This window comes from Alnus glutinosa, chromosome 2, assembly GCF_958979055.1.
Source record: "Alnus glutinosa chromosome 2, dhAlnGlut1.1, whole genome shotgun sequence".
Lineage (NCBI taxonomy): Eukaryota > Viridiplantae > Streptophyta > Magnoliopsida > Fagales > Betulaceae > Alnus > Alnus glutinosa.
In genome coordinates, this window is record NC_084887.1 from 37,329,243 (window position 1) to 37,347,812 (window position 18,570).

At 34.1% G+C, this 18,570-nt stretch overlaps 1 protein-coding gene, 1 long non-coding RNA gene and 1 other non-coding gene across 3 annotated transcripts; 2 read left to right on the forward strand and 1 right to left on the reverse strand.

The window, feature by feature from the left end:
* The first annotated feature begins 6,098 nt into the window (after positions 1 to 6,098).
* Positions 6,099 to 6,170, forward strand: TRNAP-AGG (transfer RNA proline (anticodon AGG)). The gene has a single exon. It is a non-coding gene; the product is annotated as a tRNA-Pro (tRNA).
* A 1,357-nt stretch (positions 6,171 to 7,527) lies between these two features.
* On the forward strand, positions 7,528 to 11,851 carry LOC133861232 (uncharacterized). The gene is made up of 3 exons (XM_062296970.1): positions 7,528 to 8,476; positions 9,492 to 9,728; positions 11,517 to 11,851. Exons 1-3 carry the CDS (start codon positions 7,682 to 7,684, stop codon positions 11,538 to 11,540), a joined length of 1,056 nt encoding a protein of 351 aa, XP_062152954.1. The 5' UTR covers positions 7,528 to 7,681; the 3' UTR covers positions 11,541 to 11,851.
* A 505-nt stretch (positions 11,852 to 12,356) lies between these two features.
* Positions 12,357 to 14,261, reverse strand: LOC133861565 (uncharacterized). The gene is made up of 2 exons (XR_009899035.1): positions 13,856 to 14,261; positions 12,357 to 12,723 (listed from the first exon to the last, which is right to left on the reverse strand). It is a non-coding gene; the product is annotated as an uncharacterized LOC133861565 (long non-coding RNA).
* Between the last annotated feature and the right edge of the window lie 4,309 nt (positions 14,262 to 18,570).

An 18,570-nucleotide genomic window follows, 5' to 3' on the forward strand; every position in this document is an offset into this window, starting at 1 on the left:
TCTAGCTCTTCTTCTTCTTCTTTTTTCCCCTGACTGCGGAACAAATTTAGTCCTTATTCGCCCTAACTTACTTTTACTTGACCTTGCACATGAAGCCACTATTAAATTGTCAAAGACATGGTTATCAAGTAGGTTGGTATAGGTTGATAAGTGAGAAATCATCTCTCTCTCTCTCTCTCTATCTAAAAGCCTACCTCAGCAATGAGCGGAATTTTGTTAAATCATAATTTATCCAAAATTAAAGCTTAAGCTAAAAAGAATATGTGAATTTAATTAATATTTTAACATTTATCTTCACATGTGAGATCATACAACACTAAATTATTTTAAATGAAATTTGGGATAAACTCTAGAGTCAAGGTTTGAATTTAAAATTTTTTTTTTTATACCATGTTAAATTACAACTTATTCTAAAAAATTAAGTTTATAGAATGATGTGAATTTAATAAAAGTTAATTAACCGCATACATTTTTCTCTTTTGCAGGGAAAAAAAAGGAAAGGATTGGACTTCGGAGAGTTTATTATTTATTATTTGGAAACTTAAGTTTCTTCTCATCGATCTCTATTTGTGTGAACTAATTAACATGTAGAATCACTAGAAGCCATTTTTAATCTGGTGCGTAGACTTCCTAAATTGGAAATTTCTGGCATGGACACCAAGTACATTATGTAATGATATGATATGATGGGAAAAATGGAAGAGGAGTCTAGCTAGAACCCTAATCTAATCTAGCAAAGAAAGAGGCCAGTGGGATCAATTATATCAAGATCGATCACAACGTGCAACACAAAGATGTTTTTACTCAGACAGAAAGAATGAAAAAGAAAATAGAAAAGAAGAAGAGTGCAACGCAAATGCAATGATAAAATTTGTTGGGGATAAATTCCACTCAATCCGATTCAAAGAGGAGATTTAAAAGTCAAATAAGGTCCAAACAGATAAGAATAATGATCATATCAGAAGTCTAAGAAGATATCAGATTGGAAGTCTAAGAAGATATCCAATTAGAAGTCTAATAAAGGATTAAAGTCCAATTAGAACTCTGACAGCAGTTCTAGATCAACAAGGAGCAGGAGTCCTAATCCAGGTTTGACTCCACCTCTATACCTATAAATAGGCTCATACCCCAAGTACAAACTAAGACTCAGTTTTTATGCATAGAGTATTGTTTTTCTTACATAAGCTAATTTAGGCATCGGAGCGGGACCCTCGGAAGGGTCCCTCAAAGGAACGTGCAGATTCACACCATACCGGAAACTGTACCATCAAAATTAAATAAGGCTTTAAACGTTTTGCCACCCATGCTTTCTAGCTTTCTGCTTTTTTCTAGGATGCCAAACATGTCGTGCAACTTACTACTCCACAACTTTATGACTTGCTGCATTAATTTCTCATACAATCACCAACCATACACAAATTAAATAAATGTATCCCACTACAAGAAATTTGGCTTTCAGTGACGACTAAAAGTCGGCGAAGATGTTCCGTCAACAAAAATTAATTATCAGCGACGATTTAAGTAGCGTTAGTGTCATCGCTGATATGTCATTATCAATCAGGTTATTAGTGACGATATATCAACAACTATTTTGTCATCGCTAATAGGAATTGTTTTAATAGCTAGTCATAATATCAATGATGTGAGCAAAAGTTGTCGCTGAAAAACACTTATCATAAGTACTCATCGCTAAAACTTTAAAGTTAATGTTTATTTTACTTAGTTAATGACCGAATTTCTTTTAGTACCTTTATTCAAACCCAAAGAATATAAGTTAATGTTTATTTACTGTTGGTGAGTTGGGATGAAGACCATTACTTATTTAAATAAATATAGGTCAAACTTAGTTTAAAATTTTTAAATTTTAAATATTTTTACCATGCAATTATGCTCTTCCTGATAATAAAAAATGGGGCTATTAGCTAGATTTATAGTTTTAAGAACTTATGTGGTTTTCAGAGCTAAATAATCATTCTTGAAGAATCCTAAACATCAATGCCGGAGTTAGATAAATATAATTTTTAAATTAACATAACTCAATCTTTGGATTTTTTTTTTTCTTGTTAATTAAAATGGGTCAAAGTTTTCATTTAAAACTATTGAACAAAAATTATTCCAGCCCGATTTATTAAATTAACATGTGTTTTTAGAACATATTCTCACGTGAATTTATTATAAGTTTTAACTTTAAATTTTTTTATGTGTTATTCATAATTGGTCGTTTACACCAGCATGCATTTGATTAAATATACTAAGTTCTCATATTATGTATTAGTACGTAGCGATGAAACTACATGGGGGCAAGGGGTACATGGCCCCGGCCCCTCCCCCCCCTTTTTTATTTGAATAAATATTTTTGACTTCAACAATAAATATTGAAGACACTAGAGCGGAAAAGCTCTAAAGAACCAGAGTGTAAACCTTTGATAGTACAATTTCACGGATACTCTCTAGAATACAATCTACTCAAATCCGATTTAATTTGTGCCATGTTTGACCCCCTCTTTTGCAAGACCATGAGCTACATGGTTCGCCCCTCTTTTGGTATGATATACTTGCCAACTCCAACACGTATGTAGGATAGCTTGAACGTCCATCACTATTTGCCCATAAGTGCTACAATTAGGGTCAGCTGCATTTAAAGCATTCACAACCTGTAAGGAGTCATCTTCTAAAATAATCTTGTGTAAACCCCTAATTATTTCAACTGAATTTCACCGCTCTCAACGCCGCGGTTGCTTCTACTACTATAGGTTCCGGCAGTGCACATAATGATTGGCTGGTGGCAGCATACACTCTTTCTTCTAAGTTTCTCACAATGATGCCAATACCCATTCTTCCAGACTTGAGATCCAAAGTGGCATCCCAATTGATTTTGTAAACACCTACGGGTGGAGATCTCCACTGGACAGGTCATGCTCCTCCCGTGTTGTCCCCTAAGGGCTTAATTTTGCAATGGCCTCCCTGTATGCTTGAAGGGAAGTAGATGATGTTTGGATCAACACGTTTGGGTCCCCCCCCCCTCCAAACGAAACACGTTATTCCTTTTGAACCAGATTATGTGAGCAATCTTAATTAGCATGGAGCTCTGCCTCTTCTCTTGTACACATATCAATCATGTTCTCTAACACATCCACGAAAGTGGTGCCTTCATCAATGCTCTTTTGGATTTTTCTCCCACACGCCCCTCATATATCTTTAACTGAAGGGCAATCCCATAAAATATGTTTCACCATTTCATTGTCCATATATATTACATGACAAACATAAAGAGTCTGGGACAATACCTCGCTTGCGCCCTCCCCCTTGTTTTGAATGTACATATTATATATTTAATATATGTATATATAGTTAAAAATTAGTTTTGATATATATATATATATATATATATATATATATAAGAAAGAAAATAAATTCTAACAAATTTAAAGATGAAAAAATATATAATTTTTTTTAGATGTGGGGGCTGGCGTGGGGCCATGGCTCCACCAACCCCTCTTAGTTCGGTCTCTGTGTATATATATATATATATATATATATATATATATTAGTCTAAAAATTAGATTAACCAAACAAACATGACAAAAATTAGTTACAAATCAGTCTAATAAAGTAATATGTATTTTTAAAGTATGTATAAAACATATGCTTGTTTATTAATGCTATAAAAAAACATATAAAAATTATATAATATTAAAAAAAACATGTAATTCTCGTATGCTACAAACCAATTTAAAGTTAATTTGTGTCCAAACAAAATATGCATACAAAATTTATGTGTAAACATTTAATGTGGAATTCGTAGCTGGTGGTTCAAGCCTGCTTCCCTCCTTTTTTTTGGTTCTTTTTTCCTATTGGGTTTATTTGAGGCCCTTTGCCCTGGAGGTTTCTCTGCCTCTCACGTGAATGTTTGTGGATCAGAGTTCAAAGCCCAATATAAGCCCAAAAGCCAGACCACTTCATTCAGTTTCTTTTTCAAGTTTTGGAGAAAAAGAAAGGGACGGTAATCGTATCCACCAGGTCCCAGGAGCCGCCGCCTGGCGCCATCCCGCTTTTCCACCGCTTCTTTCTTTCCAAATCCCATTTTCATCTTCTTAATTTCTCATAAAGTCGGAATAAATTTGTTCTTTTCTTTTCTTTTTTTTTTTGTCGCAAATCATCCTTTTCTTATTTTAATAGAAATATTCATACTCTTCATTCATAACAAAATATACTTAGCCCTTAAAAGTAAGAATTTAGGGACATACAGTTTCTCTAATAACAATACTAAAAATACTAATGGGAGTATCCTTCGACAAACACAAATTATGCATTTTTACACCTTTTTTACATTGCAGTCATTGCAATCTACCTTTTTTACAACAGTCCAATCTTTAAACTGCATCATATCGCGGTCAAGTCAACCTTTTGTCTTTCTTCTACCTTTTGGTTAAGAGATTATGAATTTGGTCTGTCTTTTATTTATAGTTTTAATTTTATGCACTATAATGGCCTGATTGTAGGATGTTTGTTAGGATCTCACACCCTTCAGTTTATAATTTTATTTTAGTGTAATGTAATGATCAAATTGCTCATTAAATAAAAAATAAAAAATAAAAAAAATTCCTACCTTTCTTTTCATTTATATTTCCAAACTCCATCTCTTTCGATATCATGCAATATTTAGAGAATTGAACGTACAAGAGCACTAAGCCTCTATTAGAGCATTCCTAGCAGTTTCTCTTCCATTCCTCTTCATTTTCCCTAAATGTAGGGAATAAAACTACTTTTTGCTTCCCTATCAAAAAACATCCCACAGCAGTTTCCCTTCATTTTTTCCTATATCATTAAAATATTATTTTGTTACTTTTACTTTAATTAAAAGTAAGAAAAGAAAGAGATAAAGTAAGAGAGAGATTATATTTTTAGAATAAACAATTGATTGGGATGTGAACAGTGCTTCCCAATGCATTGGGAAGCACTGTTCACTTCCTAGGGAACAGATAATTGTAGGGAAGCTGCTGTGGGATGGTTTTTTTGACTTTCTTAAAATTTTCCCTAAAATTTAGGGAACAGATCCCTTGTAGGGAAGCTGCTAGTAATGTTCTTATTAACTATTCATTTTAAATGAGCAGCCTACATGGTGAGAGTATTACTAGCAGCTTCCCTACAAGGGATCTGTTCCCTAAATTTTAGGGAAAATTTTAAGAAAGTCAAAAAAACCATCCAATAACAGCTTCCCTACAATTATCTATTCCCTATGAAGTGAACAGTGCTTCCCAATACACCTCCCATTCAATTGTTTATTCTAAAAATATAATCTCTCTCTTACTTTATCTCCTTCTTTTCTTACTTTTAATTAAAGTAAAAGTAACAAAATAATATTTTAATGATATAGAGAAAAATGAAGGGAAGCTGTGTGGGGTATTTTTTGATAAGGAAGTAAAAAGTAGTTTTATTCCCTACATTTAAGAAAAATGAAGGGGAAGGGAATGGAAGCTGCTAGGAATGCTCTGATAGGACATAAAAGAGAAGGAAAAATGTGACTTGCACCACCGACAAGCCATATCGATGCCATATTGAAATGGTCAAATCACACCTTTGATCATTGGGATGGTTGGACAAAAATTATTTGGTAAAACAAAAAAAGAGAGAAGTCAGTTGAGACTGCTGAAAAAAAGTTGGTGGATTTGGCCGGATCAAGATTATTTAAAATTATTTATTTGAATTTAAGAGAATTCAGATAAGTGATTATGAAAGATGACTTATGAGATCTACTTAATCAAATAAAAATTTAACTGTCTAATTATTTATGAAGTCAGATCAATTTTATAAGTAATTCTTCACAATTATCTGCTTAAATTATCTCAAATTTAAACAAAACAATTATAGTTCTAATACGATTTGACAATCTAAATGGCCTGCATGCGTGCAATCTTTGTCTTTTCATTGTTATTTTATTTTTTTCTAAGGCGTATCACATTCTTTTACCTTTTTTGTTTTTTGTTCTTTTTTGACAAATTTAGTAACCTCGCTCATCTAATTATTGAGCCGGCCCTAATATGATTTTAATAAAAATCAACCACGTGTAGTCCATATCTAAGGTTCAAAAAGTAACAGGGCATTTGGTCTAGTGGTATGATTCTCGCTTAGGGTGCGAGAGGTCCCGAGTTCAATTCTCGGAATGCCCCCCCTTACTCTTCAGCGTGAAAAGAGGCCTTTTTTTATTATGGGAGATATTTTCTTTTGGAGGTTACAACACGTGGGTTTCCAGCATCACACGGCAGCACAAAAAGGAGATGAGGATGGGGGTCCCACCATGTACTTTCTCCTATAAAGTTGTTGCTGATTGGGCTTCATCCTTTCCCAATCTATCCCTGCATTTTTTTTTTCCTGTTCTGCCAAAAACCATGGAAGCCCATGTCATGTGTTATTTTTTTTTTTGTATTTTTTTATGTGTTATTAGTTGATTCCCTCTAGATGTAGATGATGAGTGGTCGTGAGAGTGTCCACATCGCACATAATGATCACACACTCATACAACAATGACATACTGAATACACCTTAATGTTACATCATATATATAATACATTAATTATTTTAATTGAAAATAGTGATAAGTTAATGTGAAATGGGGCTACTTATGTGAATAGAAAATAGGCTATTAACATAAGAAAAGAAAGCAAATTAACATAAATATAGGTCTAATTCAAATAGTAAAAATTACCCTTTCAAATGTCACACTAGCAAGGATGGATTGGGTTCAAGCGTAACAAGCTTTTCGTTTTGCAAGTAAATAAGGACAATTCATATAACGAGGCACTTAGGTTTTATCCGGTTAAACAAGTGTTCAGGCAATCAGAGTAAATGCTTTGAACTTTTTAACTCAGCGGGTAAAGTTCAAATATTTGGAGTAAATATTTTTAAATTTTTTTTTTAACAAAACGTAAAAAAAAAAAAAAGAAAAAAAAAGAAAAATACCATTTAACAAACTTTATAACAGAAGTTAAATTGAACATTTTTCAAAATCTCTCTAAAGGGTCAAAAAGTAAATGTCAAATTTTTTTTAATATTATTTTTTGTATTGAATGCTTGACATGAATTTAATGCATAATGCATTAAATACTTTAAGTAGTTGACTTTGTTAATAAAAAAATAATATTTATTTAATCTAAAAATATTTAGAAAATTCATTATTTAAAATCAATAAAATTAAAAAAAATTTAAAAGTTATTTATTTATTTGTTTTCTGTATTTTCTTTTGAAAGGTAAACTGCAAAAGTAATCACCACGTGAATAGCATAATTAGCATTAATCAGACCCACGGATTAATTCACGGTAAGCGCGGAGTAAATAAAGACAAAGGGGCAGCTTTTATAGGTAAAAAATTATACTAGGAAAACCCCAATCCATCCACAGCAAACGAAATCCGGATAACAACACAATCCACTGCCTCGCCCAATCCTCTCAGCCCACGTGTCGATAAAGCATTCCATCACCATCATCTCCCTGTAAGAGCTCGGCTGACTAAACAACCCATGTCATGTCGCCCTTTCTCCCTTCCCAATGGTGCCACTAAAAGTGGATTAGTATCCTGCCCCCACTAAAAGTTCATCATTTTTTCTTCTTCTTACATGTTCTCTTCAACCCCCAATTCAGAAGTAGAAAGAGAGCGCGCGCGTGTGTGTGAGTGTGTTGAGAGATGTGCAACAAGAACACTCCTTCTGATATGAAAACCAGGTCTACGATCAAGAAAGAGATCAAAGCCAGAGAACCACTAAAACCAGCTCGCAAGTCAAGATCAAAGACCAGAAAGCCCAAGTTCCTCAGTCTCCGCCTAGAGCTCTCCTCAGAAAACTCGCAGAACTCTAACCAAATGACCCACAGCCCCAAAACCAACCACCATGAGCAGTACCAGAAGCAGCACCAGCTCAACCTGTTCCCTCTACACCCAGAAAACCTTGTCGAAGACAAAGACATGATACACGACGAGAACGTGGCGTTCCTCTTCAGCTCCGAGGGCGGTGGCGGCGCCACCACCACCCTCAACGGCCTCCTCGCCGGAGTGTCTTCCTCCGAGGAGGACTCCCTCTCCGTGCCGCCGTACGCCTACGGGGGACAGGATAGCGAGGAGGGGGGTCGTCTTGCTGACGGTGGTAATAACTGTCACAGTGCGAGCTCAAAGCTGGTTCGGACGGCCATGAGGAACAGAGACAGGGACCCGAGCGACGAGAAGTGGGTTTGTTACTCGGAGGTGCTGGTGGAGAAGAAGGAGCCGGAGGAGGTGACTAGCTGCGTCACCGACGTGTGGTGTGCAAAGGCGCGGCGGCCGACGTCGCAAGGGTTGTTGTCATTAAAGCTTGATTATCAGGGCATCTTGAACGCTTGGTCTGGTAAGGGCCCTCTTTACATTGAAGGAGAGTCTCCTCCACAGACTGTGCCTGACTTGCATGTGCCTGACTTGCATGATGACTTTCTTCCCCATGACACTGCCAATGTAAGTTCTTGATTACTGCTCAATTTTCTTAGTATTATATCTCATCTATTCCATAATCTTTCTAATATATATACGAATGTGTATATATATATATATATATATTTGAATGAATGATGGTGATGATTGAGTACATATGGCAATATTGCAGTGATTGCTTGCAATTGAGCATTGTTTTGAATCTGATTAATTACTAGCACTTTTTGCTCTTCTGGGGCCCATTGTGCCTTAGCCAGCTGTGGCTTTTGGCCCACTCCACCAACTTTTTTGTTGGTTGGAATTATTATTGATATTTTCCGGAGGACACTGAGACCCATAACTCAACCCTACGGGAAGATCTACCTCCTCATTTTTTCACTTACATAGGAGTGTGGGCTTGAGTCATTTGGGGTAAGGTCTCTTGCATGCTATGACAGTAATAACCCATTTGGGAAGAATTAATGGATAAAAGAATATGGGCAATGCACTTAATTTTCTCTTCTTTGGAAGTTCTTTTAAAAGAGAGGAAAAGAAGAAAAGGGTCCATAGGTTCCATTCCATTCCTTTATATGCATTGCCTCCAATATGGGTGGAATTGAGAATCAAGAGGGGATGTACATTGTATGGGGTGAAATGTTTAATGAAAAACGTGAAAATGTTTGGGGTATTACAACTCTTTACAAAGTAATTTGACAGTCCATATGGCACCGCCACATGAGCCACAATCAAATTTAATTGTTTAGTTTCGAACTTGTTAGTGTCACATGACTTGCCAACTGACGTGTCAATCTACGTAGCACTATAAAAAAACGGATAAAAAGAATAATTTACTTGTCCAATAAAGTGTTCTTTTCCTTTTCATCTCTTTCCATTTCTCTTTTTCTTTTTTCTTTTTTCTTTTTTCTTTTTTCACAAAGGGATGGGCAATAGGTTTTTCTAATTGGTCTTGGGAATTGCATTGAAGTTGGCTTGAGACATGCATGGATTTAATCATAGTATAGCAACAAATGCTGACAATGTTTATATCTGTGATGGGCAGGTTTTAGTGGATAGTTGGGGCAGCGCTGCAAATGTATGGAGGGTGCCAGAAATGGGTAATGATTATATTGGTAGCATCAAAGTGAAGGAGGAAGTTGAAGACAAAGATGGTTGGAAGATGAGGCACAGAGAAGCAAGTGTGTTGAGATACAAGGAGAAGAGGCAAAACAGACTCTTCTCAAAGCGGATTAGATACGAAGTTCGAAAGCTTAATGCCGAGAAACGACCCCGTATGAAGGTAACCCTTAGCCTGCCCTATGCACTTGTTCTTTTTCTTCTAGTCGGATTATGTCTTTTTGTTAGGGCTAATAATTTTTGACATGACATGCGAATCAAACACAAAATCAGCAGATTAGAGTTGAAGGGTTTGACATGTTTAATTAAATAGGTTGGATTATGGTTGACTTGTATAATTTTATATCTTTGTCTCGGCACGACACGAACCCAACACGAATTTAGCAGTTAGGGTCGAGGGATTTGACCTATTTAATTAAATGGATTAGGTTGGGCTTGACCTATATATAATCTTATACCCCTATTCGACCCGGCCTGAATTGACACCCCCTACTTTTTTTTATTTTTAGCAGTGCAATGCTGCATTGTTGAATTTGTGAAAGGTGCATTTCCATGATCATATTCAAAGTCCTCAGTGTAGTTTGAAATCTAAGTTAACATTATTCCCACTAATTTCAAAGTTGCTGTGTCAACAGTGGGTAGAGACTAATGATGAATTTTTGTCCTGAAAATTGACATTTTTTGCATGCCTGTGGGTATGGTTAACTAATTAAGAAGGGTTTAAATTTAATATAGACGGCCTGTAAATAGGGAATTCTAGAGTGTCCAGTGTCCAAAGTGCCACGTTAACATTTTAGTTGAGGAAATTGTTGTCTTTGGCAAACCAACCTAATGCTAGAATATTAGTTTGAAGGACCAAATCTATCATTTTTTTTTATCGGTTTAAGCTTTTGAGATAAATGTTAATTCAACATGGTATTACACCAGATGTCATCAGTTTGAACCCTACACAGTATAGTTTACTCTCAATTTCAGTTAAATATTCTACGTGTTGGGTCTCATTGATTAAGAGGGAGTTTACACCCGCAAAAACATTAGTTTAATAATAAAGTCCACTTTTTTTCTATTAGCTTTAACTTTTGGTAAATGATTTAACACCTAACACTACTCTTTTCAATGTTCTAATAGAACCATTCAAAGTCAAAGATTTAAGTGGAGTTCCAAAGATCCATATTTGTCTATAAATTGTTTCAGTCCCTTGGAACAGAGCATGTGACTAATGCATGTGCGTGTGAGAGTCGCTTAAAGGAAAAAATGTTAGTTTAATAGATTGGATCGGAAAGAATTTTCTTTAACCCAATTTGAAGGAAAAATATGGCCATAAATTAATGGGTGTCCCTTCTGATACGAAGGAACAATCAAGTCTGTATTGTGTTTTCATTTTCAATCAAAGTCACGATTGCTACCGCCATTAATTTCAAAGCCAACCCTGTTTTGAAAAGTCCCAACAATTGAATTATCAAGTCATGTGGCCATTTAATTCATAACAAGGACAATTTTATTGTACCTTATTTAATTCAATGTCTGGTTGTGAGTTGTGACAAGTAACATTTTGACTTGTATGCCCACCGATCAATCAAACTCTGCCTAGGCTCTCTATTACTCAAATGGGCTTTATTTTATTTTACTATTCAAACTGATGATGACAAAGTTTTTCTCTAAACTGGGTCGGAGAAATTTCGTTAAATTCAGTCTATTAAACTGACGTGTGTTCAAAATACATATAATTAAAAGAAGCAAGGTTCTAACTGCAGAAATACTTTTAACTTGTTTTGATGGGTGTTTTTTTTTTTTTTATGGTTTGAAAAATGTTCTGATGTGACATAAATGATATAAATCAAGATAAGTTGAACATTTTTTCTTGTCTATAGATTTCTCGACTTTTCTCAATCATATGTATATATATTTTTTTTCTTGTGGTAATTATATGTTATATTCCCCACCTTTGCAGGGTCGATTCGTGAAGAGAAGTTGAGAAGTGTAGGCTGTTGGACATAATGTTACTGCAAAGAGGGCATGATCTTTGGTGTGTTTAAATTAGTAGTTTTTTTTTTTATTATTATTTAATATTTTGTCTTGTTCCATTTAGCTTGTAACATAGTAGATAGAGGCACTAATATGATGCTAAGCAATGATGCCAAAACAAACGTAAAGAAAAAAAAAGAATAACAAAAAGTAAAGTTGTAAGTTCTAGGGAATGCCTAGTTTGGAATAATGGATCAAATCTGATCCTTTTTGCTTGTGCTTTCCCAGCAATTTCTCGTCTTAAAGCTTTCGGTTGTGACAGTCTTTTAACTGTTTTGAGGTTGGTTGGCCAATCATGCCAAAACAAGATGGGGTGATCTGACCATCCCAAATGAGGTGGTTGCCAACTTCTTAAAGAGAGCTACCGAACCACCCACAAACATGCTTTAATTTTGGGATCACCTAACCCAAAGTTGAAGCGTAACACTCGGATGATATTCAAATTTTGGATGCGTATCAACTGTTTGATGAAATCGATGACTCATTTATTTCCTTTAAAAATTGAAAATGATAAAAAAAAAAAGATGATATTTGATCCTACTTAGGAAAAATATATAGCTTACCAAAAAAAAAAAAAGAAAAAAAAGAATTCATGGATCGATATTTGATACAAGGAGTTTTAAAAACAGGAGTGTTGAATTTAGCCAACACTTAAATGATGCATAATTGTAGTCTTTTCCCCACTATATTTCTCATATAACTATTTGAAGAAGCGTTCACATACTCTAAGTTGGTAAAGGTCAAACTCATTCTAGAATCTCAAGGCTACACGGCTAATTCTTGATATTTGATTCTTTTGGGGGCAAATTAACAATTACCAACAAAAAAACAAAACAAAAAAAAAAAAAAAAAAATGGACTACAAAAAGAGGAGGCCAGTACCCTCAACAAGCACTCGAAAAACAATCATTACAATGCAAGAGAATAAAGCCACAAATAAAATGGGAAGTGGATCCAATCAAACTCAGTCGCATATATAGCTCCTTAACCAAAATGTTGTTTTGATGTCCTTATGTAATGTAGACCGAATATTAGATTTCTGAACAAAGGATGTATTGAGGATGACTTTGATGAGACTGTCGATAACGATCACTTATCCCGCATCCATGGACAAAGGAGCATGCTCCGCTACAGCTTCGAACAAAAGAGTTACATTTCCATTTTATTGAAAAATGAGGTGGGAATAGGCTTTCCAAGGGAAGAACTGGAGCCCAAAACCACCATATGTGGCAGTGCGTGTACCTCATGTGCCAGTGGAGATGACAATGCGTGGATTTCGTGTTAACTCGAGAATGACTTCTTCTTAAGTGTAGGAGATTAATCAAAGACAAGTTAGACCCTTAAATTTAAATGACGACTAAGGTTTTATTATGCTTTCTTTTTCATCATTTTCGAGGGTTTATTAAAACTTTTTTAATTTGAGGAGCCTAGTGTTTTAAGATAATTGGTTTGATATACCATTAATTAATTGAACATTAGGGTATCAGATGAACTTATTTGAAATCATAGGAAAACTTAATGACCTAATTATTAATTGAAATCGAAAACCTAGGACTAAATTAAAATCATACGAAAACTTAAGGAATTAGATTTAATTTTTCCCTAAGAAATATATAATGTTTTATGGATTATGCTTTCATATCATTATTCGAATGAAATAAACGTTTTTTTTCTTCTCTTCCTCCCTAGGGATCCAAGGACTTGTTAGAATATATGATAAAAATATTCTTAAGGAGAATAGGGACTATGGAAGAAGAAGGGATTCTTCTTCTCTTTTCCCTTCCCAGTACCTTCTGTTATGTCACCAAGATATGAAACAATGAATTTGAATTATAATACCCGATTTAGAAAAAAGTAAAATCATATTTTGACCTAATATTTTTTTTAATGGTATAAAATTGATTAAATCTAGCAAGAAACCACAACCACGAGCATCGTGGCTAATAAGATTGTTAATTTTTCATGAAAAAGCTGTGGCGCGCATGAAAAAACTGAAGGACTATATGTCTATATATGTGCAAACAAACATAAATACACATAAATCTTAACAAGTCAGAAAGCAGTATGATAGAGAAAAACCCAAGAATATATGATGTTCTGATCACCGGCCAGCAGAAAATTCTGTTGACAGAAGAAAAGAGAGCACAAAACAGGCCATACACAAGCCTTCCTGGGTATGCTCAATTGTGCTCTCTATCTTCTGTCAACAAATAAATATCATCATCATGAATTAAAGCCACCCTTAAGCAGAAGAACAGTCACCAACCTTGTTTGGGAAGGGGGAAAAGAAAAGATTCATCTGTATCAACAGCAGCCATGCAAGTCGATCGAGAGTGATTGGAAGGAAGGAAGGAATCAAAGATATATAGAGAAAGTATACTACGGTCCTTTGGTTTTTCAGCACAGAAGAAAGAAAAGTTGACTTTTGAGTCTTTGAAGAACATGGAAGTGGGAGGCTGCCTTCTCTTGCAGATAAGAGAGGGAATTGAAAAGGCCCTTCTGAATTGCAAGTGTCTCATTAAGGATGGCTTTGATATCACCATCACTTCGATCAATTAATCACAACTAACCACCTTTCTTCCTCAGCTTTCATTTTCTTGGGAAATTACTTTTAGAAAGGTGGTGACCAACATGCATTTCTGTATAGTCTTGTGCTACATATAGGCCAGGAGAGGCTGAGAGCCATGACCCCCCCCCTCCCCTTAATTACTTTGAAGTTATATATATATAAAGGTGTACTGTCTGATGAAGTAGAGGGTCTTCGTGTAGCCCACAACTGTCCCTACAGGGTTAGGTTAGGCATGGGCATGTACTATATATGTTGAATAAGTTGACAAAAGTTTGGGCTTTTAAGCATGGCGGAGTCAGAAGTTTTTATGCGAAGGACCAATGAGCAAAAAATTTTTTTTTGATATGGGTTAAATTTTTATTTTTACCTTATATTTTTATATTTTTTAGAAAAAAAAATTTCACTTAATAAATTCTTTTTTTTAGGAAATTGGGGGGCCATGGCCCCTGCCACCCTCCTCCTCCCTCCGTGACTCCGTCCCTGCTTTTAAGATTTTTTTTTTTCTTATTTATAAATTATTACGTGTTTTTCTAAATACGTTAAAAATACGAGAAATGATCCCTACACTCATTTCTCACAACTCCACAACAAGCTGATGTGGCTGGTAATATTTTATTACTTTTTTTGTTTTGTTTTCTTTCTTTTTGTAAAAAAATAATAAAATACTACCAGCCACGTCAGCTTGTTGTGGGGCTGTTGTGAGAAATGAGTGTAGGGATCATTTCTCTAAAAATACATGCTTTTTTTCAATAGTTTTGTTTACCAAAAAAAAATGTGCTTTTTATATAATAATTAAGAAATAATGTGTTATTTCTCGTGTCGGGCAAGGACAAAAATTCATGTCCAACAATTAATATCCTTGATCTGGAACTTTCAAAAAAGACAATAACGGAACTGTATATATCGACAACCTTATCTGGAACTTTAATTTGCATATGAAGAATATAAAACTTCATAGCTTTGACTTGATTCCTCTTCTAGTAATGCAGTAGAGACACGTACCGACGTACGGGTATCCATGAGAAGAAAGCAGAATTAATAATGTTCAAGCTCTGCACCCACCGAAGATTGTAGAACCCCCATATATATTGTTGTGGAAATAAAGATGTTGATCTACATAAATTGATCGAAGAAAGCAAAAAATAAAAATTGTATGAAAAAAATTGAATTTTTGGACAATAAGACGAATATTAATCTGTCTCTTAGATAAATATTGTCTTCTACTTAAACAATAAGTTTTGCAAAATGGAATACAACAAATCTGTCCTCGGGATACAATACTGCCCGAATGTAGAATGCAGATTACAAATTCTGAACACTGCTCTGAATAAGAAATTCTATAACAGCAAATAAAAAGAAGAAAAGAAGGAAAAAAAGTTAACCAAAATATGCTAGAAAAATATCTTTTAATCTAAATTGTAGTTAACAATTTATAGCAGTTTCTAACAGTTAGAAAATATAGTTTCTGACGGTTGAAAAAACAGTTAATTATTCCAAAAATATTACTGTTAGAAAAGCAGTTGTACACATTAGAAAACAATAAAGCGTCAAGGTGACGTGTGTGTGCGACGACCAATGCAAAACACAACTAGCACATGTGTACTCAAAATCCTATATACTATAATAGCAAGATAAATGCTTATAAAGCACACAAAAATACTCATAGCTTTTTAATGTAGAACAAAGAGTAATTGAAAAAATAGAGAGAAAGTTGAAACATTCTAATTGGAGGGAAACTTAAATTTTCATTAAATAATTTTCAACATATATTATTCCTTATCATATATTTTAGAAAATGTAATTCATAAAATATATATATATATATATATTTAAAAAAAATGTGATTTTCACATATATTTTTAATAAATTATGTAATTGTTACATGCTTTAAAAATACGTACATATAATTTAAAAAACTGAATTTGTAAAAATTCGATATACAAGTTTCAAATTTTAATATATCATTGAGTCGAGTAATGCTAAAAACTATATTTTTATCTTATAATTATTTTGCAATGTTGATATGGTAGTCTCAACCAATTCTTAGATCAATTCTTGTTAATATATATAAGTAATGCCAGTAACCATTTTTTTTGTTCACTTTTTATCCTCCTAAAGTTGATGTGTCTTTTAAAATTATCATTGGATTAAACTTAATTTTGATCCGACGGTGATTTTAAAAGCCATATCAACTTTAAAGGATAAAAAATAGACAAAAAAACACATTACTATATATAGTTGAAGATGCGCCCAGGGTCTCCTTTATATAGACATGCACCACTCCGAAAGCCTCCCATGAAGAACTAACTCAATTAATTCCACGAACAAAGCATGCACGGCGGCACTTACTTCCCAACTATTTGGTGATCATGAAATTTTGGGCCCCTTCCTTTCTTTGATCAACAGGCGTCCGGCCAGTGCTTAACACTCCAACGGATTGGAAGGTGACCCCAGAAGCCCATGTTTTCAAACCCGATCTTCCGGGGCTCAGCAGGGGAGGAATTAAGTGAAAGTTGAAGTAGTTAATGATGGAAGAGTGCTCCAAATAAGTGGTGAAAGGAATAATGTTGATCAGGCGGCCGGGAAGATGATAAAAATGATAACTGGCCGGCGCCGAGTTGAACGTTGCCGTGTCAAGTTCCTTAATTAGAAGGTTTAGGTGAAGTTAAGGCGTTCATGGAGAATGGAGTCCTTACTGTGATTGTGCCAAAACAAGAGATCAATAAACCCGAAAGGAAGGTGATGATCCAGATTGAAGGAAAGTAAAGGGTCAAGAAAGAAATTGATAGAGCGTGAAGAAGAAAATATATATCAAGTGTGTCATGGGGGTGGGGCATAGCCAGCATTTAGGATGGGGAAACAAAATTAATAAAAAAAAATAAAATAAAATAAAATTGGAGGCAAAACTAAAAAAGTTTAAAGTTTAAAGTTAAAATTTTAAATCTTAATATTTTTTTATTTTTTTATTTTTGGAGGGAAAACCTTGGGCCTTGGTAGTTCCGCCCTTGAATGTGTTATATATATATATATATATATATATATATATATATATATATATATATATATATATATAAAGTTCATGGATTTAAGTTTAGAATTTTATTTTTATTTATTTTTTATTTTTTAAATGAAGCATGCTTTTAGAAATAACCAAACAAAACCACACTTTTATTCCATCACTATATATAACGCCTTGCTGATGGGGCAAAAAAATAAATTCAAGGGTTAATTGTTATTGTCACGTCAATGTTAGAATAAAAATGTGATTTTTAGCATTACTTTTACTTTTCTTCTATCGCGGTTTTTCTTAGGCTATTGATATTTGGATAAACTTTTTCTTAGGTTTTTTCAATTCAATTTATTAAACAACTTTAAAAATACATGTGAGAATCATATGGTTTAAAAACATATATTAATCTAATAGATTGTGTTGGAAGAATTTTTCTCTAATAGTATGATGATTGAATTCAAAAAGGTATTATCCTTTGATTAATAAAAGTATCAATTACATTTAGAAAAGAGATCCTGATATTGAGAAGGTAATTGAATTGTAAAATCCTTTATGACAATTTCGTTCCACAAAATAGTTTGCTTTTGATGGATAGAAGAGTTCAACATATGAATGAGAGACTAATAATTATAAAAAGATTCATATAATAATAATAATAATAATAAACCTTTAATCAGTCATAATTAAAAAATAAAATAAAAATCACGGTCTATTATACCTCGAAAAAACATCAATAACTTATTCTTTATATTAAAACATCGAGAATGTTTGAACTCTAATTTCAGTTTCTAGTCCAATAAAAGACAAGTATCCAAGATTGTCTCGTGTACATAAACACAATGAAAATATATATATTTACCGGATTTTTGTTTTAGTTTTCAGCCCAAGAACGGAAGCCTATCTGCTTGGTCTACTAACATGGCTTTCGGGCCTAGAGAGATCATAGCCCCTACGGTTGCATTGAGGCTCATCAGACGAGGCCTACATAAGTCGGTGCACTGGGCTTCTTGTGAAGAAGATGTTTTCAGTCTCCATCAATTTTTAATTTTTTTTTTTAAATAAGGACGGATAAGTTTGGCTTGGGAAGCCGTTAAATTTTTAGATGAAAAATAGACGAAAATACCAATTACGTTTATAAGGCCATCTCCAGCAGAGTTGCTACTTTAGTTGAAATGGTTAAATTTAACTATTTTTGCTCTTTTCTCCTCTTCAGCAGAATAGCCAAAGTAAACTTTTTCATTTAACATTGAACAGTGAATATGCAGAGTTGCCTATTAACTATTCACACAAGAAAAAAATTTTTATTAATATTTTCTCTCTCCCCTCACTCCCTCTGTCCCTCTCCATCGATCTCTCTCCGTCATCCCCATCTCCCGGCAATCGGAGATCCAGATGTTAGACT